At 39.1% G+C, this 27,073-nt stretch overlaps 2 protein-coding genes across 2 annotated transcripts; one reads left to right on the forward strand and one right to left on the reverse strand.

Moving 5' to 3' along the window:
• Positions 1 to 1,668: 1,668 nt before the first annotated feature.
• On the reverse strand, positions 1,669 to 21,414 carry CCDC18 (coiled-coil domain containing 18). Its single transcript, XM_069862743.1, has 23 exons — positions 21,327 to 21,414; positions 21,095 to 21,182; positions 19,658 to 19,767; positions 18,673 to 18,801; positions 17,275 to 17,371; positions 16,608 to 16,729; positions 14,890 to 15,199; positions 14,193 to 14,296; positions 13,932 to 14,092; positions 13,050 to 13,270; positions 12,179 to 12,289; positions 11,559 to 11,690; positions 10,703 to 10,837; positions 10,055 to 10,132; positions 9,105 to 9,221; positions 8,352 to 8,519; positions 7,472 to 7,614; positions 6,888 to 7,051; positions 5,819 to 6,032; positions 5,142 to 5,241; positions 4,006 to 4,122; positions 3,445 to 3,588; positions 1,669 to 1,954 (listed from the first exon to the last, which is right to left on the reverse strand). Exons 1-23 carry the CDS (start codon positions 21,374 to 21,376, stop codon positions 1,940 to 1,942), a joined length of 3,030 nt encoding a protein of 1,009 aa, XP_069718844.1. The 5' UTR covers positions 21,377 to 21,414; the 3' UTR covers positions 1,669 to 1,939.
• Positions 21,415 to 21,703: 289 nt separating this feature from the next.
• On the forward strand, positions 21,704 to 25,189 carry TMED5 (transmembrane p24 trafficking protein 5). Its single transcript, XM_069862741.1, has 4 exons — positions 21,704 to 21,890; positions 22,763 to 22,860; positions 23,536 to 23,719; positions 24,888 to 25,189. Exons 1-4 carry the CDS (start codon positions 21,720 to 21,722, stop codon positions 25,104 to 25,106), a joined length of 672 nt encoding a protein of 223 aa, XP_069718842.1. The 5' UTR covers positions 21,704 to 21,719; the 3' UTR covers positions 25,107 to 25,189.
• Positions 25,190 to 27,073: the final 1,884 nt, after the last annotated feature.

Genomic DNA, 27,073 nt, shown 5'->3' on the forward strand with positions numbered 1-27,073 from the left:
CTTGGGAACTTTATAACCCAGCCTAAGGAACAGGAAAAGAAACCCTTAATAAGTAGTTAACTTTCTGAGCAGGATTCAGTTAATTGCAATACCATTATATGCAGAAAATATTTTTCCAAGATTCAATAATCCCACATTAATGCAATGCAGTTCAGAAGAATGAATTTACGTGTTCCAGTATTTGCACAGATTTAAGCTGACTGGTAACTCAAGAAATGCAGGAACATTCCACTGAAATTATGATAGCATGAAAAAATGCCCCTCCTTTCCAAAACAAATACATTAACTTGAACAGTATAAGAAGTGGAATAGTTAACTTCTCAGGAGTGCAAGACAGCGGCTAAAATTGAAGCAAAAATGTAATTAGGGTTCTACGTATTTATCAAGTTTGATCCAAGAAGTTAGCATCCACATACGCAGTTTTAGCGCAAATGCTAATTAGCCAATTCAGATAGTAGGCAAATTGGTTTTGCTGCTCATGCACATCCATATTTAGTGCATGTGGGAGGAGCAAGCGAGGCTTTATGCAACACTACATTAGTGGAATTCCACTTGCGTTATGATGCAACTGTAATTACAGATCAGTTAGATTTTGCACTTTAAATCGCGGTTTGAAGCGTTTGCATGTTCCTTTGCTTTAAAAAAAATCTGTCTGAAATCTGATGCACAGATTTGTAGCCTGAAGGCAAACTGACCTGCCTAACAATTAAAGTAGTTTAATACTTTACGTCCGTCTAATTCTAACATTTTTCATTTACTATTATGTAAAAAACCAAATAGCTTGATTTAAACCACACAGTATATTTCATTCCACAAGTAAACCGTATTTTTTTGCTACATCATAATTTTCATAACAGCAAGATAAATAACCTGAAATTGCAGGAATATTTTAGATGCGTGTATCCTGACCTTGTCTCAGCAACACAATGCGTGCTTGGCTTTGTGTAGCCACCTAGAGCAGAACAGTGGTGTTTGTGGAAGGTGTTCGCACAGCAGTGACAGGTGCACCTCCCACCCAAGGAGGCACCTGCAGAGTGCCGAAACACAACAGAAGGGTTTGCCGGCTGAGATGCACAGTTAGTACACACAGCACTTAACTTAAGCCTGATCTTCAAATTGCAATACATTCAATCCTGTTCCTCTGCTTCTCATCAAATAACATTATTAACTCATTCTTCTGAAGTATGAGTCACATGTCTCAATGCACATAAATCATGTTCGCATTAATCAGACTCAGATTTAACTGTAAACGCAGCTTCTGACGTAAGAATGTAAGAAACTGGGGCCACTAGCCATTTGTCCTAGCTAGACTGTGCGGTACTTTTGGAAAACTAGAAATACATGCATTTTAGAATGCATAGTTATGATGCCATTTCACTCAATGATAATTTTTGTACAGATTTTGTCTTAGGGAAAAAAAAGTTCAAGGCCTCTGCAACTGAATGATACCACCTGGAGGAAAGCAAGCAGGTTATGCCAGTGCCTGTGATCAAATCAGTGTCCTAAAACACCTTACAAACAGGTAATTTTAATCAGACAACATGTATGCAACAACATTTTAAAAAAGAAAAAACTGTCCCCTCCCCCAATTATCAATAAAGTAATACCATAGTACTTTGTTTAATTAGGAGTTAGATGTGAAACACAAGTACATGGTTTAAAATCCTTGGAAAATATGACAGCTGCAAATAATTCCTGCAACTCAAGATACTTAAAAAATAAAATTTATTTCTCAAAAATAATTTCAGGTGTTATTATATCAAGGCAATAATCTTAAAAACAGCTGGAAAAATAAAAAGATTATAATTTGTGTCAGTACAAATCACCACATTCATTATTTACAACTGCAATGTTAAAATTTCCACTGTGGATGCACCATTCTCTTGCCAGCAACAGCATTCCTGGGCTGGCACCTGTCCAACAGGCAGCATTCCTTCCTTCACCATTCTTGCCCCTGAAACAAAATATCTACCATCAGAACCTTCCTTTAAAATTCTGCAGTCAGTTTACCACATCTAAATCCACTTGTGCCAAGATGTTACTGCTCATTATTAAGTTTTATCTTATAAATTCAAGACAACCAGCTTTGGGCCTCGAGTCCACAGCTTCTTTCTCAGAATCTGCCCTCGGACTTAAGTTACAAATGCATTCTTGTTCACTGTTCTTGTAAGGGAATTGCATTTGCTTTCAAAATGAACAGAATTTACAAGTTTTTCAACATACATATTCAACAAGTTCTACCAGCTAAGTAAGAAAATATTATGCAGAATATTTCGAGAAGAAATCTTCATATACAGATCCCTGCAAACACTTTGTACAGTCTAAAGGAGCCCTGCATTTTGACATAGCTCCTCTGTAAAGTTAAGGCTTCACACTGAACTGTTTCAGTTCTTAACAACTGCAGCTTCTAAGAACTCAGCAAGTGCTTGTAAAAACAGCATGAAGAGGAAAAAAAGCCTATGATTTCTACCAGTACAAAGCAAAGAAATTCTTATCAACATTAATGTAAGCATTCTGTATTTTCTAAAGGGTACGGGAATAACTGCAGCCATATACAGCATGTTTGGGGTTGTTTGTTTTTTTCTTGATAATTTCTAGAGGCTTAGTTTCCCTCCCCTCTATAAAACACGCTTACGTGCTGGACCTCATTACTGGAAAGTTCTTTTATAGAAAAAAAAACCAAACAGGAGTACAGCATGGTCAATAGCATGTTTGGTCTGGTAGATCATACACAGCAGTTACGTTCATGTTCGCCAGCGCTGTGGCACCACAGAGGCTGCTACCAGCCTGTTTCATAACACCACATCATATTGTGGCTCCTGTTACTCATAAATACAAAAGTGATTATTAAGTAGCGCATAACGTTTAGCTGCATGCTTATTCTTTCTGTATGAGGTATGCTATAAATAGAGTACAGAGACATCTGAAAGTAGCACATAATAAGCTTACAGCTAATGAATGGACGATTCTAACTGCAATTTCTTTTTCACTATGTATACTTCCAAAAACCCCACAAAATTTAGTCTTCTGTAAATAATCCCTAATTTTAGTAAGTAAGCACTATTTTTTTCTTACTGCACTTACCATTTTTAACACAATTTTATTTCTCTTTTCAGCAAGGAAATGTCAGAAAAGATTTGTTTGCTATAAATTGTTACAAATCAAATCTGGTTGGTTGGTTTGCTTTAAATAAAGGAAGATACTTTAATTTATCAGAAAAATGAAAATGTTTCCAGTTTCATTATTTGTGATATATACAACTTCTAAGAGTAGCAGACAGCTGTATTGTTATCAGATCCTTACTGTATGAGTCCCAAACGCCAGAATGGACCAGGACAGAAATCCTGGTCAGAAACCCCAGCCTAACTGTATCATTCCTTCCAGGCAGTTACAGCAATGGCATTAAAAACCGGTAACTTGTTGTGTATCCAAGGAACATTTTACCTTTTCAAGAGCTTTGAGGCTCTGTTCTTTTCTTTCATTTTTTTTCTTCAGCTGAGTTATTTCATGATCTCTCTGGAGCAATTCAAACTCTTTCTCACGAAGCTCATCTTTAGTATGCTGGAGTTTCTTCTCTAGCCTCTCAATCTAAACAGAAAATGCAATTAAAGCCGAACAGGTACTTTACTGAAATCAGAACAATTAAAAAAAAATCCCCACCTTAAATAAAACTCACAAATACCATCACTATTACCTTTGACTTTGGATCCCCTTGTCAGTTTCTCATTTGGTTTTTATTTTCTCAACATTTTCCTTTATTAAAAGAGCTGTTTGGGAGCTAGGGCATAGCAAGTAAAAAAAACCACATCTTCATTTTTATTCTAGTATTTCACTGCAACATTTTTAGCTTTAATTGACAAAATATTTTTGCTGGTATAGTAAGTTACTCCATTCCCTCTTCCCTACAAACAGGAATGAGTTTTACCCTACTAGATTAATCCTGGCCAGCTATGGTGTCCAAGACTTTGTCAGGGAAACTGGGTTTTTAATTTAAGCAAGAATTACCTGTTTATTGCATTCCTTAATTTCTAACTCTGACTTCTCTAAATTGCACTTTAATCCAATTATTTGTTGTTCCATTTCACCCCTATGTTCACGAACTGTCATATCCAACTGCGTGATCTTGAGGTAAAAAAAGGAATAAAAAGGAAATGTGTTATTTTGAACTACTATGCTGATTTTAAGTAGCAATATTACAAAATATGACAGCAAAAGCAATGAAACGAATCCTTCGTAGCCTCAAGAACATTCTCGCAGATAATATACCAATGCTTTAAGAACTGTGGCCAAACACTAAGAGAAAAGGGGAAAATTGGGAAAAAGTCCATAACTAGGTTTGGTCTTCAGATACACAGAAAATCTAGTTCTTATTTGAAGTGGAACGGAATAAGTAGCTTCATATACCAATCCATCTTGTTAAAACATTCCAAATTTGGCAAAGCAAAAACAAAACAAAACCAAAAACTCGGTGGAGTTGGACTCGATGATCCTGTGGGTCTTCTCCAATCTAGTGATTCTGTGATTCTGTAAATCACACCCTTTCTCCTCTCTGCACCTCAAACATTCTGGGATGCAAAGGCTGGAAACACCTGCAGGAGGCACCTATTAGAAGGCGAATTATAAGTGACAGAATAGTTTTTCCATGACGGGTACGAAATCCTGAAGCTAGATCAAAAGACTGAAAGTCTTCCAAGTGAGCTACAGAAATTTACTTACAGCAAAAGTACTATTTCATATTTAGAGGTTGCTTTTCAGCTCATCAAACATGCTCCAGTGCAAGCAAGGAAAGGAATCGATCATTTCCAAATGCATTTCAGTGAAGATCAGAACTTCTTTTCATAAAACATCAAGATGACAACAGTTGTCCCGTAACTTTATCACTACACAAGATCTACGGGACAGGTTTGCCCGAGGCTTCTGTTCTAACCGAACAGCAGTGTGTGGTCCTTTCAGGGAACATAGACTCATTTTGTGGTGCCACAGGGCTTCAGTAGAACACAGCTGGCTTTGAGGCTGACACTGTGGCTACATTAACAGTGCACCTTGGAACAATGAGAAGGCACTTAAACTTAACCGGCTTTTTATAAGTTATGTACCACATAACAGGGTAATTGTCAGTATCATGCTTCGAGTGATCTGACCTGAGCTGCTCTTTGCTTCAGTTCCCAATTCCTTTCTTTCAATGCTTGGTCCATGCCAAGGAGTTCTTGGGTTTTGTCTTTCATTTCTCCCTTGCAATACCTGAAACACTTACATGTTTAAATTGTTAATGCATTCATTTGCTTTGCTTCAAGTATCCAGCTTGAAAACCATGAGATATATTACTTAAAAACATGAATTAACTAGTTGATTGCAAAGAAACACACCAAAATGGGATAATTCTGTTAACTACACTCCAGGTGGAAATTTCCCAATAGCTTCATTATTCAAGTTATTTAATTGGTTATCGGGACAACATGTTCTTAAAAGAGAAAAGTACAGAAGAAAGTGCCATTAATTTATAGTCAAAAAGGAAACAGGTAAAAAAAAATCACTATAAAATAAAGTAATTCCTCTTACAATTATTTCACTACTTTGGGATGCCAAAAATAATTTTAGCAGATTTTAAAGCGGAATTCCCAAAAGGAGGATTCAGTACCACTTTTAGACATTAAAAGTGAGCTGAGAAACGACTGTATCAAGTAACCTTACAGCCACAAACCATCTAAAAATTCTAAAGAGCTGCTAAGAAGATAAAAAAGACCATCCAAACTACATGCTCTCCCTAAGGAAAAATTAACACAACTAGCTTTTCGTGATGGAAAAGATGCCAGCTTACCTGAGCTCAGCTGTTAGATCCGCAATAGCAACATGCTTCTCCTCCAGAGAGGACTGTGCTTTCTGTAATGCCTCTTTTGATTCCTGAAGCTGTGTTAAAGCGATTTTTAATTCTCCATGGACGTTCTGTAATGCAGATTCTAGTTCTGCTATTTTCAGTAAGCCTTCCCTGTGGCAACTCTCACTTTGAAGCAGTTTATCCTCTAAATCGTTCACTATTTTCCAGGCACACAACACAAAACACAAAATGTTTAATCATCAGTAAGTCAGGGGCTTTACGCAACACCGCTGCCTATGAGCACTTGTATACACAATCCACTTCCACTATACTTTTAGTAAAATCTAGAGGAACAGTGACTTCTGAGGACATACAACGGTATTTTCATAGCACCTAAGTTTTTGCTGCTTTTATTCAGCTCATAAACTAGAATGGACTTGAAATATGAGGAGGCATCTGAGAAACTCTGGCCAAGGAGAAAGTACAGTGACAACATAGTAACTGAACATGAAATGCTATGGAAAATGCAAGCAGAATTGCTAGCAAGTCTCTGCTTTAAAAGAACAGTAAAATTAAATCGAGGTTGCGGGATTGGGAAGTTTGCTACTTCCATAGCCTCTCTTGTGAGGTTTTGTTTGTTTTAAAGAGCTGAATTCTTGTAAATAGCACACGCCTTTATTAAATCTATGTCTTGTTTGATTACAACATTAAAAAATGGCATTACCAACTTACAGGGAAAACTGCTTATCCATTTCAACTGGGATAAAGGTCCATCCCACAGAAGTGAGAATTTGCAAAGGGACATTAAAAAAAAAAGCTGTGAGTTTTTGAGGGCTTTTTGGGGGGGCTGGGGAGAGGGAGCTGTTAGTTGCTTTTTTTCTTTCTTTTATGAACTGTGGAATTACTAACATATTAGAAAAAACAAAGTAACCCCTCCATCAAAATTATCATATTTTTTTACTCTCATGTACTTGAATATAAAACAGGGCAAAAAAGGAAAAATGCCTTATCTAATACGTACAGATAAACAGCAGAATGAAAGGAAGCCTGAGAAACAAAACAGTGAAATTACCCTCATTTGCCCTCTCATTGAGCTCTGATCGTGCTTCTTCCAAAGTCAAACCCAGCTGACTTATCTGCATTGCTTTGTCTTCACCATCTTGTTTTAATTGCTCTACTTCTTTCTCCACAGCAGCAAGTTCATTCTTGCACTGATCCATCTCTAATTTCATTTGTCTAAATAGAAGCAACCAGAACAAAATGGACCTTTTAATAAGAAAAGTGACAGAAGTGCGTCCTTACCTGCTCTAAGCATTTGTGAATAAACGGGAATAAAAAAGTAATTAAGTAGGCTGTTCTTGCAATCCATATTCCTTAAGATTACCATGCCCTCCTAGAATCTACTATGTAATACTACAAGTAATTTGATATATTTATGAATTGAATTGCATTATGCGGTGCCACCTTAAGGCTAAATAGGTTGCCAGGATGCGCAGAAAATCTAGCTTCTGCTAGTTAGGAACTTCTTTTTTCCCAGTCTATGCTAATATGGAGACTGCACTGTATGACTACACAGCTGAATATCATTTCAGACAGCTAGCTTTCTTTTCGTTATGTCTCTCTGCAGAACACACCTCTCAGTTGTTCCAAACTTACCTGATTGTCCTGTTAAGTTCATCCATCTTCCATTTGTTGAAATCTGCTTCCTGGGCAGCTAGGTGCAGATTCTCCTCTGCCTTTCTCAGCTCATCTTCTGCACGTGATTTCTGCCTCTGAAGCTCTTGTTCCAAACTGGATAACTATTTAAAATGTATTTTAAAAGCGTTGGTACTTTTCAATTGCTTATCAAAGAAATACGCATCCTTGTCTTGCAAGTTACAAAAGCATGGAGTGATAGGAGGAGGGGGAATGGCTCTAAATTGGAGAGGGGCAGATTTAGACTAGACATAAGGAGGAAATTCTTCACAATGAGGGTGGGGAGGCACTGGAACAGGTTGCCCAGGGAAGTTGTGGCTGCCCCATCCCTGGAGGTGTTCAAGGCCAGGTTGGACACGACCTTGAGCAGCCTGATCCAGTGGGAGGTGTCTCTGCCCATGGCAAGGGGTGGAACTGGATGATCTTTAATGTCCCTTTCAACTCAAACCATTCTATGATTCTATGAACTCACATAGCCAGAGCTTTAACACAATGGATTTTATAGTCTGAAACTGTATATAAATTCAGACTAAAACTTGGCAGTGAAATTTGAAAGATAATAGTTTCTAGCAAAAATAACAAGACTGAACTTCCTGAACTTCAATATACCTCTCCTTAACTGCAATCTAGAGTCCGATTTTCCAAGTACTTGGTCACTCTAGTGCTAGCTAGAGTTTCTGGTAGCACAGGACCTGGTTTAAGACAAAACAAGCGTCTAAACTCTTTATTTTAGATGTATTTAAAATAATAACTATCATCAACGTGGTTATAAAAGGAACATTCAAATTTGAAAGTTATTACAAATTATCTGCATTGGGTAGATACTTCTACCATACTGTACCTGTTTTTCAAGCTTAATTTGATTATCTTCCAGCTCCTCATTTCTTAGAGTTTCCTGCTGCAACATTTGTTGCTGATGATGCAAAGTTTGTTGCAGAAGAATATTTTGTTCACTCCTGTCCTGAATATTCTGATCTTTTAATTTTATTTCTTTCTGTAGGTAATGAACCTGAAAACAATGTTATTACAATAAAATATTTTCATTTGCACTTGCACCAGCTACTCTCTTCATGCTTAATGAGCACTGAATAATGCCTATGATTCAATAAAAATTCTGGCTCTGAATTTAGTTGCATTACAGTTTCTATGGTACATCACATCTCATAAATTACGTCTTTCCTCACCTTATATAGCATGACTGAGTGATGAATTATCAGCCCCAGCTTTTGACTTCTTGCTTTCTAAATATACTTAAGCTGGTTAATATTTTAAAAACATAAATAACAGATTTTGCACTTCTAAATTACTGAACTACTTTTCTTTGTTACTCTTCTTTATTTCTCAGAAAGTCCTTGTTTTCCCTTAGAGATTTTGTTCTCAGTCCTCCCCTTTATTTCTTCCTGCCTCTATAACAGCAGTCATTCCAATAAAGAAGAGGAATTATGAATGCCTAAATTTGTCACATGTTGAATGGCCGTATTTCTCACAGATGAATACCTAGCATTTTTTTGGAGGGAAGGAGGAAAAGAAAAAAAAAATCATTCATAACAAGTGCTCCCTGCAACACAGAAGAATTGTTAAAATAAGCAGTTACCTCTTCAGACTTTTTTTTGAGCTGATTTGCAAATATCTCCTTGTTCTCTTGTAACTGACTCAAATACAGTACAACTTCTTCCTTACACACCTCTAGGGCTGACTTAAGTTGTCTCACCTAATTGAATGGAACAGATTACTCAAAATTGCATGGCATGGTTTTTATTAACTAGTCTAAAAAAAAGTGTTAAAAACCATCTTTGCGTAAAATGCCTGAAAAACTACATTTTTATCTGAAGAGTACTGAAATAGTCACAGAAGATTATGATAAACTTCAAAACTAAAATAGTATTCAGAAATCGAAGTTATTTGTGAAATTAAATTACAATACTTCAGACTGTATTTAAATCAGATGAGACTGTCAGTCATGAGAAGATATTCCAGTGTTTGAAGATAGTTAGAAATTAAAAGTAAGCATATGCCAAAGAGCAAGCCATTAATTCACCATGTTCTATTACATATGGAACTGTATAGAATTAATCTGGAATTAATATTTTAAGCCATAGTAATTAAACTTCTCTTAACTCTTTGGTTTCAATGCCAAGGCGACTCTTCTCATCTGTGAGAGTTGTGCTGGATTTAGCTACAGATTGGCTCACGCTCTCAATGCTACCACTTTTCTAAACCATACTGGATTGTATACCTCTCTCTCCCCACCCAAATCAAGAGGAAATCTCTGGAAAACATCCCAAATACTGCAAAGTCATTTGGATTGAAAACTGGTCCCACGCAAGCTCAGAAAGCGCCTGCTGCCAGCTCAGCGCCCCATATCTTCTCCTCGTGATACCTCAAGAAAGGAAAACACTTCAGCTTAATGACTTCTGAAACATTCACGTGAGACAAATTTCTGTAAAGCAGCCTTACTAAAGCTTTTCTATAGAGGTTAAAAGGAAATACACTACTACTGCAAACTTTAAAACCAGTAATGAAAATTACAGAGAGCTTACTAACTTTGATTGTTTCTTCTGTTAATTGACTCTGCAGCATCTTCAGTTCTTGATCTTTCTTGACATTTTGATTTTCCATTTCCTGTTTGTACACATATTTTTATTTGAGAGCAAAATGTAAATGTAGTAACAGTAATCTAATAAAATCTCATATTAAGAATGAGGGGAAAAAAATAGATCAGTGTATTTAAAACACAGTTGCTTGTATACTGTATTTGCGAGCATCTTAATCTGAAGAGAATTTGCTTCCTGATAGGTGTCCTTCCGTGTTCTGCAGCAGTAGGCATTATTAAAATAAATGAAACATTGCCATAATAGAATGTTCTTGGTTTTACACCTACTGCAGAAGAGATGCAATCGTTCACTATCCAGATCTCTCTCCTTTCATTAAAGCAAAGACCCCCGAGGGGCAAACCAGGGTCATAAACAGAATGCCACAACAAAAAATAATGAAAAGTCATTAAAGTTTGTAAAATATAGATTAGTAGCAGCAGCTGGGGTCTACACTTGATTCATTCTCAAACAAGAATTAAGAAGCAAAATCTATGTTGCTTTCATTCTCTCGAATTTTTCCATGTTTATGAATGTGCTTTTCATCACTATTAGTAACTCGCTTGATTTGCTTCTAAAGAAAGTCAAAAGCTCACCTTACCTCTCTGCTTTCTGCCAGCAACCCATCCAATGAGTCAATGTGACACTGTTTATTTACAACATCTTGTTGCAAAATAGACATTATCTTCTCTTGTTCATTGATTTTTTGAAGTTTCTTCTCCAGCTGTAACTGAAGCTGTCCGCGAGTAATTAATGGTTTATTATTTTAATGAGCTTTTTCAGAGAATCTGTGCATCTAAATACATCATTTAGTTCTATTCAACCAACATTTTAAGAATGAAAAGTAAATACATTCCTGCTGTCAGCAGTGTTGCATAGCCTTAAAACCATCAAGAAATCCCATATTCTTAATACTATAAAGCAAATAGAAGTAAGAGAATGAGAGCCCACAAAGTGTACTTGTCCATCATCAGCCAAGAGAGAAAGACATGCATAAGTTCTTTTGTACAAGACGACAAGTTTCTTGAACAGCTAGAAATAGCCATGGTTAAATTTAATAACACTTAGTCCTGAGCACAGATGCTTATAAGGCTCAGGCTGGTAGAGGTTCAGCAAACAAGAGAATATTCTTAGAATCTGCCATGGTTCAACCCCAGTAGGCAAAAAAGCTACAATTTTTCATTTTCTAGGGCTTTGGAGCAAAGAAAAACAGCATTCCTCGCAAGTCCCCATTTCTCTTCAGCTGTGCAGGAAAGAGGATATGAATAGCTCAGAGGGAAATCATCAGATTGTGTACTGTTAGATGGAAAATTAACTAAAAGCAGGAAATGTAGGGAGATTTTTCTTTTACATTAGACATCTGCCTCAGAATTACTGAAAAGACAAAAGAAATTAACATAGGAAAAAGGTTACCAAGCACATCACTCATACATGCTAGCACACAAGGTAAGTCTCACCAGTTCAATCTGTTTCTCCATCTCCTTCTGCTGCTCAAGGTGAACCAGCTTTGCTTTTTCAAAAGCAGAAGCTGCTTGCTCCTGTTCTTCACCGATAGTTGTTTCCAACTCATTAATGCGTCTGTTTTTTCCCTGGGACACAGCAACAACAAAAACCAACTTAATAAAAATATTTAGCTGTGATATTTGATAGTGGTTTATTTGATGATTTATTTCCTGTATTTCTTAGAAGAACATAGGAAATACTGAATTTACACACAGCAAGTTTCATCTCAAAGGATGTCACACTGTATCACAGGTCTACACGTACTTCAGTGAAATAAATGGCAATGCTACCGCTGATTTGAATAGGACAGACTTTCACTGCACACATCCTCGCAAGGAGAAAGTAATACATTCATTAATGGCTTATCATGTTGAAAAGTAGGAAAAAAGGGATGTTTTATTTGAAGCAAGATTCAGTTTTTAAAAGCTGCATTGCCTAAAAACTGCACAGAATGTTTAGCAGATCCAAAAGTCTACCTATTTTGAATACATGAAGTAATACTGTTTTAACTTCAACTTTGATCCCTATTTATGTCTTTTTACACAAGCGTAGCTTCTCACTGAGAACATTTTACCATGAGTTCCTGTTCCAGCTCAGCGTTTCTAGCTGCAGCAGTGGAATAATCGATACTCTTCTCTTCCAACTGTTTCTCAAGTGCAGAAAGTTGAGAAGATTTCTTTTTTATCTGAAATGAAATAGGGCACAAAACAGCATGGAGACAACTGTTCTGGGTTTATTCAAGTGTCTGTATATATTTTCTTCCCAACAATTTCATTTTAGCTGCTACTATTTAATTTGTTTAATTATTTCTTTTGATGATCTCTTAAACTTTATTACTTACAGAGAAGAATTCAGGACAATTTACATCAAATTTATCCTATTCATAATTATCGATGCCATATAAGTGAATTAGCTAGAACATTTGTGACCATTATCAGGAAATACTGCAAATCCTATTGTGCTGGAATTCCATAAACACATTAGTGCCAGAATGTTAACATTAGCATTTTAACCCGTTCAATCAGAGAAGAGCTAGCTGAAGCTTAATTTCTTTCCTTTGTGACTCTCCAGTAATGATGTTAATCTCTGGCAAATGTACTAACATTCAATCAGGAAAAAAACAACTGTTCCTTCAACATCCATTTCTTCAGATTACACATGAATTCAACAACACTGAAGCAACAAGACTGCGCATTTTCCACATAACAAATCAAACCAGTAGTAGCAAAGCCCACTAACTACATCAGCTCTGAAACAAGATTTCTGACAACTAACAAATTAAGGCTGCTAGCTTTTAATTTTTTGCTCCCTCAAAAGTTTATTTCCAATTTTTCTTAAATAAGCCAGATTTTTAAATTAACATGGCAACTGCAGTTCTTCCACAACTACTGTCTTAGCTATCTTTGATTAATGACCTGAACTTCTTAGAACTGCTAAAAACTTACCTCTCTCTCTAAGCTACCGGTTCTTGAAACCTTCTTCAACAGGTCTTCCTGTATGATTTGAAACTGACTGGCTCTCTGAGCCATGCTGGTTCTCAAAGAAGAATTCTCATCATCTGCTTTTGCCAGTTTAGTGTGTAACTCTCCTATCTCTCTCTGAAACCTTTGCCTCTCCTTCTCAAATTGCTTGCTGATAAGTTCCAACTGTTGGTATCTTCTCCTCCCTCAAAATAGAAAAAATAAATTTAAGATTAATTTATAAAAGAACACACAAACCAGCACTCAAGGAAATAATCACACAAACCAAACAGAGGAGAAATGTAATTTTATGACTGCATATTGAACTAGCACATACAGTATTCAGAAACAAGCTGGTTTTTTCCCCACAATGTAACCGAAAGCTGTGACTCATGAAAAACAAACAAAAAAACACCTAAACAAACAAAAAACCTAAACAAACAAGAATATAAAACCGAAGACAGCATCATTCTATAAGTGGCCTGCAGTCTTTCATGGAGCAGCCATAACAGCAACCGCAGAAGCAATTGCAAGAATTCTGTAACAGCAGGACAAGGAGAGAAGAACCAAAGAAAAGACCTTAGCACAGCCTGCATAACAAAACAATACACGGTTCTATTTCAACACAATTCATAGCTTGGACATTGCTGAACAAGTAACCAAACTAGCTAAAGGAAGAATATCACGCCTACAGAATGTTACAATTTCCAGAATTCCAAGATGGCAAAATGCTTCCTGTTCAACCAAACATGTTAGCTAACAGAGATATATTTAAAACACACTACAAAAGCTATTTAAACCCCACAAAAATACTTTTATTCCGTGGATTAATCAGGCAGAACAGCACAGCTACTTTGGAAAGCTTACCTTCTTGACTTCTGATCAGTTTGACAGGCTCTGTTTCCAGCCCACACATCTTGCTACTTGCTTGTCCTTCGTTGCCATTAGAAAGATGCTCAGCTCCAGTACCAGTTGTTAAGTTTAAAGAAAGCTTTTGCATTTCTGCTTCTTCCATTGCCAGTTTAATGCTATTATAAAAGAGGGAGACAATTATTTAACGTTCTTGCTACATGCTAGTTCTAATACCACCTTATTATCTGCCATAATCCAGCAACCATAAAGTTATACCTTAGGTCTGCAATCGAAGGCTTATTTGATTCACAACAAGATTCAGAAAGGGCTTCTTTTGTTGAGGAACTGGAGAGCTGATGTTTCAAGCGGTGCCATTTAAACTAAAAGTTAAGGGAAAACCAAGATCAACATGAAATCAACTTTTCATTGCCTCACAGCATGATTAATTCACACATTACACTAGCACATAAATTTTAAGACACAAACCAGCACGTTAGAAGTCTGGATACTTGATAATTAAAAGTATTTTCCTAAGTAATTGCTCCCAGAGCAGTGAGGTTTGTCACACATCAGCAGAAAGTATAGGCATTAAGGCCCTCTGAAACTGAGACCGTTCCTTCAGATTTCTTTGTACAAGTACACATGTGTACGGAAATGCCACACTGTTACACAAGAGGACATCCATGTGCTTTAGGGAATATACACGCATTTGAAGAATCGATACGTAACAGAGGAACAGAAAGTACAATTTTAAATGCTTGCTGATTACTCAATTCCAAATTCCTTGTTCTTGAATGAGAAGACAAAAGTAAAATACTTAAATTAAAAAAAAACATGCCACCCATGCATCTTGAAAACCAAGGATATTTTACTCAGACTGTTTCTCAAGAACGCCACAGGATTTCCACGCAGTGTCAGTCAGAATTGTTTAAGACACATGATACAATTCTTCAGGATGTATCAGTTACCATACCTCTTCAGATGTACTCAGAGACAACTGGGAAACAATGGTTTCTAGTATGCTGAGCTCTTGTCTTGAATCTTGAATTTCTTGATGGCACAATTTCAAGTGGTTATGTTGCTGTGCAGTAAGTACTCTCAGCTCTGCATTTTCACTTATTAGAGCATTTTTCTCTTTAAGTTCTATTTCTTTTTCATTAAGTTCACTCTCAAGCTCAATGATCTTCTGATCAGACCGAGTCAGCATATATATCATTTCAGTGTTTGCTGCCTCTAGAGTCTCAAGTTCTTCTTTCGTACTACGATTCTCTTCCTTCAATTGCCTAAAAAAGTATATCCGTTTGAAAGGTATAGGTCAACGAGAAGATTTTCATTATTAAAAGTACTAGAAGAACGTGCCGTAACTACACTGGCTTCACTAGTTTCCTCTCCCTCAAAATCTGGGATTAGCCCTATACAACGGACAGTAGTCTTCACTAATTTACTAAGTTTTCACTGTTCCAAAGGACTAAGATGCAAATTGATATCAGCGAACAAAAGAAGAGAATAAACTACTTCTCACTCTTGAGCAACTTCAGTTTTAAGCACTATTGGTAGAGTCACGTGTACGAAATAGTTCAAGGCAACTTCAACCCTGCTGAAGCCAAGGAAATTTAAGGATAGGATAAAACGACTATAACAATACCTAAAATCATAGTAGATGAACACAATATACTAAGACTGAGCTAGCCTAGTATTCTGCTACTAATGAGAGTATTTTCTATTCCTTCTCTCCCCTCAAATCTGTTCATACAGAAAGCTAATTATATTTTTAGCCCATCACAAGTTATTTGCTTTTTTAGGTACCTCTTGATTTAGCAAATGAATTAGCTCAGCAAAGGTCCTGATGAGCGCCAAACCAGCGCAAATCAGCAGTGAGAAGAGGCCGGTCTGGAGGAAAGAGCTCCAGCAGCAGCAGAGGTTGTTCCCACTTGGGAGACAACATGCAAGGAGCGTAATGCTTTGGAACAGTAGGAAAGGACCCTGGAGTGGGAACAGACTGGCAGTCAAAACCTGGTCTGGCACTTCCAGAAGCTGCAGCCAGCATCACAACCATTGTTGAGGCCCAAGCTCAGCCTCCTCACTGGATGCCAGAACCATCCCTCATCCTAGCTAGAGATTGACGATACCGTGTGCAACAAGCAGGGACTCAGACCTGGCGGTATAATGAACTCACAGGGTGTTTTCCATTATGTGAACATCCTGCAGGCAGCGGAACAGGTACACACAAACCACAGCACCCACATCTCCCACAGAAGCGGGGTGCAAGCAAGGGAACCCCAACCTGCTGTCCTTGAAGGCTTGGTGGGGTGTCGCTTGTTACTGTGAACATGTGCCAGCATGTGGGATTAGAAGCATTAGTTAAAGTAAAGAATTTAGAAAACTGTAAGTGTATTCTAACATCTTTCACCTTTTCAGTATTATGATTTGTCTGTTGTACTGCTGATGCTGGTCCTAGGTGCCCACTGATGGTGGTCCTGAACCACACAAACCGAGCAGCACATTCACAGTGACAGCAATAAAATGCAATTACTTCTCACATTAAATTGCACACAGATTTTTTAAAAGCCATCCCTGGAGGTACTTAAAAGACAAGGTGCTCAGGGGACATGGTTTAGTGGCAGACAGGAATGGTTGGACTCAATGATCTAAGAGGTCTTTTCCAACCTAGTGATTCTATGATTCTGTTACCTTAATTGCTCCTGTAGGATGTCTACATCTTTTTTGTAGCTGACACACTTTTCATTCAACTTCTCTTTTTCTTTCTCACAATTAATTAAATGGTTTCCCAAGATGACTTCTTCAGCTTTAACCTTAAGAAGCAATTGTTTCCGTTACTGTACAATGATAATCTAAGATTCCATGGGCACCAAGCTTCTTCAAAAGAATACTATAAACACTATGCTGTTTCTTTTTTTCTTTCTGGTAAGCCTGTAGACATAATTCTATTGCTCACTGTTGTGAAGGAAATGAGAGGATAAAGTCTTCTTTTTCATCTTAGCTCTTTTCTAGATCACATTCCACTGAATGGGTTACAAAAATGGAGTAAAAAAGAGTTTTTAAAAGGATCATATACTTTTAATATGTAAAATTCACAGCTGGTAAGCCAGAGATAAACAGCGGCCACACCAAGATACCTCAAAGAGGCAGACTGTCCAGGCTGTACAAATACAGTCTAAAACTGGATAACTGAAGTTACCACCACAAATAGTTTTGTACCCTGTCCATCTCTCTTGGGACTCTGCCGCCACCAAACAGAAACAACTGATCCCCTGGTGAACCCACTACTGTTTGCTGCCTCACTTACTGGAAGAAGGAAAATCCTAGCAGTATGGCAAAATTAAGTGAAGAAATATACCTTTTCTAATTTTTCAGTAATTTTTCTCTTATACTTTTTAAAAGCTCTTGCCAGCTCTTCCACATTCAACAAAGCTTCATTTCTTTGCTGCTCTGCTCTGCAAAGAAACACATCAATCTTAAAAAATCACAAATTTCAGTCATTATGTAACTTATCCCCTCCAGTTACTAAAAACAATGAATTAATTGCTCCAGGTAACTTCCTTTCTTCTTCCAACTTACCAAAGCCTAGATAAAAAAAATAAAAAATTCATAAGGCATAAGTTAATTTTAAGTATCATTTTTGCATATTAACATAGACAAAATTCCAGTAAGACTAATAATGTAAAAATAAACACTTTTGATTCCCTTTCAAAAAGGGTATGATTCAAACCCTCCTCCTGTCACTATCAGTAAAAGCCTGGTTTAGGGACTGGGACAACACGCATAATAAGGAAGCAAAAGGTAGCAGCGTTCCTTAAAATTCAAACTGCCTAGGGAAACTAGAAAATATTTTGATACTGAAGGGAGCTTTCATGATGGAATATCGTGAGACTGACAGGAACTGACCAAAAGATAAATTATTTGTAGGATACTAGAGCAATTCTACTACAGGAATCTGAGACTGGGGTATCAGGTGAGAAGCCATTCAAAGCCTAATATTTTGCTCTATGTCTTTGCGCTCCTGCCCTTCTCTTCCTTTCCCCTGTCCTTACTCGCTAAACAGAAAGTTGGAACAGCAGCCTTGGGACAGCTCAGATATGCACACTGTTCAGGACACACAAAAATCACCACTGCTCGGTAACCTTTGCTTATCCTCCACTAAGGGAATTGTGGGGACCAGGCACAGCCCACCCTCAGGTCGGTGCCTTTGGAGATGACAAAAGTATCCAGAGAAGGAGACAAAGGGATTTCAGAAAAACAAGAAAAGCAGTGTTATTCTAAAGCACTTCTTTTGGCTTGACCTAGTAAGTGGTAGCAATTACTGACTAAAAGCCAAAGTATAACTGCTAATGCTAACCATAACACCTCTGTTGCCTTTGATACCTGGCAGAAGATGTTTTACCGAAGTACCAAAATATTTACATTTGCAAGTAGTGACTAAACACAGCTAATTCCAAACTCACATGGTCCAAATGTACAGCAAGTACGAATCAACACACTTCTTCAGCAGCAGCACAGTATTTCCATCGATCCAGCGATGGGTTTGGGGTTTTTTTTGCAACTACCGGCAAATTTCAAGATTTAATAAATGCCTACCTAAATGAGTACCTTCACATGGAATTTGCCCAGTTTTTTTTTAAAGTAACATCCTTGAAGCAGAGAAATAATTTGTTTCCAGAAAGTAAATATCTGCCAATGCAAATAAATACATAAAGACTATTACTTCGTATTCAATTTATTAAAATTACTTATCTACCTCTTTCCTTGCTTGCTTCCTTCAAATAACTCCATTTTCAGACTTTTATAGTCTTTTTGATATCTATGCAGCATGTTTGCTCTTTCCATTCCTGTTTTCCAACTTTGATCTAGTTTATCTTCTGCATCTCTAGCAAATAAACAAAGTATAATTAAAAACCAGGAATTTTTTAATAAAGAAACCAGACTTTTGTTGTTCTTTTCTGCACGTGATGTTTAAGAAGTGCTCATCAAACACGCCACAACTTTTAAAGCTCGGTTTCGAACACCCAGGGTCTCCAGGTTTCCGAGGAGGACGGCTGCAGTCTGGAGAGGTGTCTATACCTCATCAACAGCCATCAGGTGTCACAATAGCCACAGACCCCAGTGGCTGACTGTGTCATGAGCTCAGAACAGAGAAATCACCATTTTCCTGGCAATACGCATGGTCAGGATAAATATGTGCAAAACAACACTAAAATATAAATTAAGTATCAGTATTCTCACTTCTTTTGTGAGGACAAGACTATCAAGATATTAATTGAACATTATATAGCATAAGTTGCAAGATAAACTGACTGCCAGGTACGTCTTCCTGGACACGGTCTGCATTAGCTTTATTTGGCCATTTGTCTTGATAAAAGTATTCAGGAAGGAAGAATCCTTTATGTTCCATGCTACACGGTGATGTTTGAAAATGCGTATGCTTGTTCGCCACAGAAGATATGCAGTCACATAGCTTACAATCACTCCAGTCAGTTATAAGGGCACATTCATGTTCAGCACACACTCTAAACTGGTTTATTTTACCAGCCTTTATGATTTTTTCTCCATTTCTTGAAGAACATTTGGTACGAAACAGCACACCTCCCTCCTCCTATGTATGGCTCCAAAATGAAAGTTTAAAGGCCCAGATTACACGACCCACACATGACATTACCCCAAAAAGAGACTAGACTAGCAAGCACATCACAATAAAAAAGCTGATTTAAAAGTACACTTATTACCTCAGAATTTTATCTTGAGCCGAAACTTCTGCTTCCAAGTTTACAATCTGCTCTTTTAACCTGGGAATGCTGACTAAATGTGTATCTAAAGTCGATTCAAGACAAAAGATCTGAAACACAGACACGTTTGGGATTTCATTAACACACACATACCTTCAGGTGAGAAGCGCAAGAACAATCCGCGTACTGAACAAAAACTGCTCCTAACCATCGCACATCTACACAAACTGACCCCCACTATTCTGCTAATTTAACAGCCTTCCAGCTCCCCGCTGTCACTCCAGCGTGATACACTGCCTAGCCAAGCAATTTCTTTATATCTTGATCTTGTCTTCTTGGTTTTCCTCAAAAGTTTATATCCACTATTTGTTCTATCCAGGCCAAACAGTCAAACATTTTGTTTATCTACTTATTTGTCCTGTCTCGGAGATAACACTTCTCAAACAAAAAGCATTAAGCATAGTTATGTCTTGTTATATATAAACCAAATACAAGAATATAGTTGTCCTGAAAATCTGTACATACATCTGTATACTAAATCAGTAATAATTTTGTAGATAAAATATTTCCTTCTAACTCGCCTGTGCTTTTACAAAACAGCAATATTAATCCAACCTGAAAGGTCAACATTTTTCATTTCCTAGACAAATGGCTACCGTGCCATTATTTTTTAGGTTAATTTTAATGTAGCTCAGACACATGAATGTACAGTACTAAATACATTATTGAGCTATTTTTTTACCCTAATGTACTCTTCTCCATTCTGTGACTGGCTGCCTTCAGATTAAGCTTTGAAACATGAATAGATATAAAATTCAAAATTAAAATACTTGTTTTGCTCATGGAGACTCCAAACTAGTCTGTTCTAAGATTAACACTAAATATTACGAAAAAAATAGAATATTAAACTCTACAGTTTCAATACTACATTTAAATAGAAGGCAAGACAAAAAAATACCATGCCTGGAATCAGAGACTCAATGTCGTGGTCACTGAGGTAGTTTTTTGGGTTCAGGGTTTATTTTTCTTTTCAATGAATACACAAAAGATACATACTCTTGTTTTTGACTGCATCAATTCACAGTTCATGGTTTCCACTGTGTTCTTTAAGCAGCGGTTCTGAGAAGCCAAAGATGCAATTTGCTCATGAAGGACATGCAGCGTCCCCTTAAGGTCATTTTTATCCACAGTTTCATGAGAAGTGGCGGATATTGAGTAAGACTATACATAAAAGAAGTTTTTTATACATACCTGTTGAATATACATATATAAACAATACACGCACCCAAGGAAAGTGCAGAACAAGCGCACTTAGAGCACCTTATGTTTACGAGGGCTCCCTGACAGCGACCCAGCGCCGGAGAAAAATTACTCACAAACATAACAGAGATTTGAAAACAAAAGTAATAAAAGTAAGTAATTAAGCGCAATATTTACTTCCGATTTTCTCTGAAGTTCCTGGGAAGCTGTTCCCCGAGCACCGTGGCGGCTGGAGAGGCCCGGGCCGGGCCCGCCGGGATCGCTCCTGCTGGGAGACGGGAAACAGCCGCTACAACATTCTTTATTCTTTTAAAATCGCTCACGAAGAGCGTTCGAAGAAAAGCACAAAGGGAGCTCCTCGCAATAACCCATTACACGATAAATTCTCACTGCGAGGCACGGGCCGTACCTGGCAAGCGCCGCCCGCGGGTCCCGCTCGGCTCTGCTCAGCCGCTCCATCGCGGGCAAGGACGCCTCTAAAGACACCGCGGTGAGGCGGACGGAGAGGGGAGGGCGGAGAGGAACGACGCCACGAGGGACGCGGATGGCGGACTCCCAACCGCGCTCCCCGCGGCGGGTCCGGCGGGGCGGGGCGAGGGGGCCGCGGCGGCCGCCATTGGGCCAGAGCAGGCCCCGCCCCCTCAGGCCGCGGCCCCCCCCGCCCTGGGCCGCGGGGCTCGGCGCGAGGGGCCCGGGCAGCTCCGCCCACGCCCGTCTCGCCCCGCCCCCTCCGGAGCGTCTCGGCGCGGTGGGCGTGGCCAATGCGGAGTCCGCCCCTCCCGCGGGTCCTGGCGCGGCCGGGATGGCGGCGCCGCCGTTGCTGCTGGTGCTGCTGGTGCTGCTGCCGCCGCCCGGCAGCACCGAGTTCAGCCCGTCCCTCGACAGCGACTTCACGTTCACGCTGCCCGCGGGGCGCCGGGAGTGCTTCTACCAGCCCATGCGCAGGGAGGCGTCGCTGGAGCTCGAGTACCAGGTGCGGCCGGTCGGCGCGGCCTCCTCCCGCCTCCCTTCCCCCCGCGTCCCGGCTGCAGCCGAGGCCGAAATCCCCCTTTATTTTCTCACTTTCGCTGCGCGCGGGACTGAACCGGAGCGAAAAGCCGAGGTTCGAGCTTTGTTCGCAGCTCTTGCTAAGCAAAGCGGGTTTTTTTGGGCGGGCGAAGTTAGGATCTTATTTTAACTGTAAGCAAAATTCCTTCAAAGAGAACAAACGTCTGTAACGTAGAAGTTAGTCCTGCTCGGGCGTCGGTCTCTGGGCGCTCCTGCCGAGGGTAACGGCTGCTGTTTGAGCGGGCAGAAACGGAGCTATGTGTGTGCTTGGAAAGAGGTTGATTTCGTACTTAATTAAAAAAGCAGAGAAGTGTTTAATGTCATTCTGCAAAGACGTAACACGGCGATAGGAAGCTTTGTTCTGGGTGTTGGATGGTGCCACGGCCCTGCGGGTAGGTCACGCCGCAGGGGGTTTGATCCCATCAGCTGTGAGCCCCAGTTTCCTTTTTTCGTGTGATTTAGTTGGTTTTGCGGTGGGGGGTGGGGGGGGTTTTAGCAGGAGGAGACCGAACCCCTCGCCGCAAACCAGCCGCCAAACCGCCTCCCGGCAGCCAGCGGCGCGGGGACCCACCTGCCGGAAGGGCCGTACAGGCCGGCAGCCGGGAGGGCTAGTGACAGGCCGTGTAATGGAAGATTGGAAATGGCTACAATAGGTTGAACCAGATTTTAGTCCGTGTCCAGTCACCGCGGTGTGAACCCGCACAGACGGGCTGGGCTCTCAGACTCCTCCTGTGGCCGTTCCCTTCTCTAAAGACGTTTCTGTGGAGTGGCGCTGACGGAGGCCTTTCTGTTCCACAGGTTCTAGATGGAGCAGGATTAGATGTTGATTTTCAACTGCTGTCTCCGAACGGTGAAACTCTGGTTTTTGATGAAAGAAAATCAGATGGAGTTCATACGTAAGTTTAAAATCTTCAGTTTTACATAAAATACTTTTCTGTTTTCTTTAACAAAGATAACTAAAATAAAGGTCACGTGCTTTTTAGTCCTTAGTGTTACAAAAGGCTTCCTAACAGGACACCTTGAGAATACAAATTACCTTTTTATAAACACTGAATGCTTTTTATGTGGATCTTGCCATGACGTGAAGGACATTTTTTTTTAATGACAGCTGTAATGAAAATAATTATCGTGGAGTTGGAAAAGGTCTCCACATGTAACAGCAAAAGATCCTGTCAGTTATGTAACTAATAAGCTGTAAAGTCCCCCGTTTCTCCAGTCTCGTATCAAAATATCTAGCGATTATTGTAATTTTACTGTTGATTATAAGAATTCTACTCTTACAGCTTTTTTGTAGTCATTAACAATGATTCAAAATCCCACTCAAGGAAATCGAGCGTAAGCTGCTGCCTTCATCATCATAAGCCTTTGGAGTTGGTGGGATTGTTGTGCTGCGACCATGCAATCTGTAACATGTCTTTAGAGTTCTTATTTTTATGTAAGAAGCGTATTCAGTTATTTCTCAGTGCAAGATTGTCAGTCCTAAAGAAGAAGGTTTGCTCACAAGAACTTGCTTTTTGAGAAACAGCACCAAAAGTGTAGTTAACAGAGTGACAATTTGCTTGCATACCCAGGGTGGAAACAGAAGAAGGGGATTATATGTTCTGCTTTGACAACACGTTCAGCACCATTTCCGAAAAGGTGATTTTCTTTGAATTGATCCTGGACAACATGGGAGAAGAGGGACAAGATCAGGAAGACTGGAAGAAGTATGTTACAGGCACAGATCTCCTAGATATGAAACTGGAAGACATTCTGGTTAGTATTTGATCTTTAATTCTTTTCAACGTAAGAGCATTTGGAAAGAAACTCGGTGTCATTTAGCCATTCTGCCTCAGTCTGGAAACCATTCCAGTTTCATGTATTGCTTTCACTAGTACATGAAGCCGAGCACCACGGATCCCTTGGTTCTACACAGAAGCCTGTTTCCAGAACAGAGCTTTAAACAGCAAGGAGAAACTAGCTAGCACTCCAAGTCACTGTTTCTAACTCAGCTTCCTACTGCTAAAACGGGGCGTTTTTCCCTATTGGCACTAAATGAATATCTACAGTTTAAAGTACTGTTTAATCTCAGTGATGCCATTGGAATCTCTGCATGGATTTTTATCACTGTTTGAAAATAAAATACTGCGTTAGCCTCTTCATCCCAGCTTTGCGGAAGTGCCCCAACCAGTGTAGGGATTAATATTTTCATCTCCAGTAATTTACATATTACTTTAATTGGGGGTTTCCCCTCAAAAAATTATTTCATCTTTTAAAGAAGTTATAAAGTAGGTAATTTTTATGAAGCTAACATTGTAATTTTTGTGAAGTTAACCTTAGTCTTTGACACCATGGTTTATGTTTCAAGTTATTGCTTTACTTGCAGGTACTGTGAGGACTCACATAAACCCTTAGTAGTTTAACTTTTTTTAAAGATAAACAACATATTTGCTAGGGAAAATGGAGAATTATGTCTTATTTTTGAAGCTGTTCTACAGTATTGGCGTTCCTTATTGTGTAACATATGAACTTTAGTATCACCATAAAACTGTTTGGCTTCCAAACATAGCTCTTTCAAAACATGTGACATATGCAACAAAGACAACATCCATGGAAAAAAATGCTTTGGGACTCACTCTGTAGAGATCACTGCTTTTTACTTTTCTGAATGCCTGCAATCACAGTTCCCCAAGATACACAGAATATTAAAAAACTGATTTTTGGTTTGATTTCTCTGTTTAATTAAGCCTTTTTAGGAGATTAACAATAAAAAGTATAACAACACTCTGATGAAGTATATATTTTAAAGTTAAATTAACTGTCTACTTGGCAAGAAATTAAATTACAATTGTTAATACTGTATTATTTTGTATGTGTTGCAAGCTATAAATTTAACTCGGGTGTTCTTTTTTCCTTCTAAAAACACTCTTCTGTTACTTCCCAGGAGTCCATAAACAGCGTCAAAGCCAGATTAAGCAAAAGCGTCCAGATTCAGACCCTGCTCAGAGCATTTGAGGCTCGAGACCGAAATATACAGGAAAGCAACTTTGACAGAGTGAACTTCTGGTCCATGGTCAACCTGGGAGTGATGGTGGTGGTGTCAGCTGTGCAGGTCTACATGCTGAAAAGTCTCTTTGAGGACAAGAGGAAAAGTAGAACTTAGTATGCAGTCGGATCATAACAATATCACGGGTATGGGGGAGAGGGGAAGCAGTAAACTACTACAGTAAAGACAGAAACACGAAACTCATGACCTTCCACGTTCTTCTGAAGAGGGAGAAAACATCAGGTGTGCAATTCCTATTGGGCTTTTTGTTTGCATTTTGGTGGTGGTGGTCTTGTTGGGTTGTTTTTAACATGAACAGAATGCCTTGTCCCAGGCTTTTCCATTTCTGCAAATGCTACTCTTCTTCTCATACTCGTCGATGCATTTGTTAATGATTGTTACCAACTCACACTCACAGTGCACAGGCTGCTTGGTGCATAAGCGAAGTTATATTAATGCTGGCGGTTTTTCCCACATTCACACAGAACTAAACTATAACTTGGACATTGGCTGATTTGCTGTTAAACACAGGGTGAGTTTACATATATCTCAGTGTTCACAGGCCTGGTGCCCACAGGGCAATCTGTAGTTACTCTGGTTTGTTTGCAGAGGGATGTGGGTTTCAAAATCCTCAGCTGCGTTGCAGAGCATCTCAGAGAAACGCTGAGCTCACACAGCGAGAACAAAACGAGAATCCTTACATCCTAACACCAGCACTTTAACAAAAACACCATCAATGTGAAACTGAGACAGGGCTGACAAGAATGGGAGAAAATAGGTGCAATTCCTGTTGATAAATCTGTCCTGTAGTTTTACAACCCTGTTTTCCTTTTTTGGCTGCTACATGAGATTCAAGAGACAAGTGACTGTGGCATACAAAGGCACACACACCTTGAGGTATGGTTTGCAAAACTGTTACCGCAACCTTATGCAATAGATCATTTCTCAGATTATTCTTTCCCTTGAATAAAGGAGGACTGACACAGTATGTGAAAGCATTACCTTAACTGATTGTTGTAGTCTCAAAGTACCTCTCATTTCATACCAGTTTATTAGTTTTCGTCCGATTCATTTGTGACTGCTGTAGGTATGAAAAACCAAAGCTGTTCACCTAAACTTTCCCTGTTTGCTCACCCTCACAAATCTTTTAGCTGTGTGAGCACCCTCAGCTCCTACGAGCAGTGTTTCTACATGTAGCTTGTTACACAAGGAAGGCGTGAGTTTCCTGAGCAATAAGTACAGGTTGCATAGTGTAGAATCCATGGAATATGCAGCATCACTTAACTAAGGCAAAGCTCTCCTCCAGTCAGCATTTTGGAATTTCTGAATGAGGTAGCTTTGAAAAGCATAGCAAGGGTGTGGGGAACTTCTGCCAAACCCCCCTGGTGTGCGAAGCAACTGGTTTTAATAGTTCAAAGTTAATATTTTTTACAATGTGCCAAGTCACTGAAGTTTCCTGTATAAAGGGGTAGAAGTCCATTTTGTTACAAAAGTGTTTTTAAAAAAGCATACTTGTTGGTGTTGTGCCTGTCCTTGGTCACCTGGGTATGAACAGCAGAACTGCAACTCTGCGACTTTCTGTGATGAACAGGTATGTTATGGAAATAAAACAGGCTGAATGGATGCATGAAGAAACACTTTGTTCAAATGAAGTGGATGGGAGCAAGAGCTACAGCCCATAGAAATAGCATTTCAGCTTCAGACAAGGGGACCTAGCAATAATATTTCTAAATAGTTTGTATAAGCAGAAGCATCATTCCTTATGGAATTTGATATAGAGGGCTCCGAAGGCTATTGAGCTGCTTTTTCTTTCTCCAAAGCTCTGTCCAAAATGTGATTGTTTCCTTTTAGGGTTCTGCATATCTATGTTTCACACAATGCTTTCTGCTCTAAACTGCACTGAATCAGAGAACTTACTTCTGTGATCAATCAAGTCCAGGAAAAATTAATTCTTTCTGCTAGGGTGGCAAGTAACATTTTCTGCCATTTCCCCATGCATCTCCCAGTACTGACACACCAGGGGTCTGCATCAGGGCATAAGCCAAAGCTCACTGAAGCAGGCTTCCACCTAGGTTTTGATCAGG

This window comes from Phaenicophaeus curvirostris, chromosome 8 (assembly GCF_032191515.1).
Source record: "Phaenicophaeus curvirostris isolate KB17595 chromosome 8, BPBGC_Pcur_1.0, whole genome shotgun sequence".
Lineage (NCBI taxonomy): Eukaryota > Metazoa > Chordata > Aves > Cuculiformes > Cuculidae > Phaenicophaeus > Phaenicophaeus curvirostris.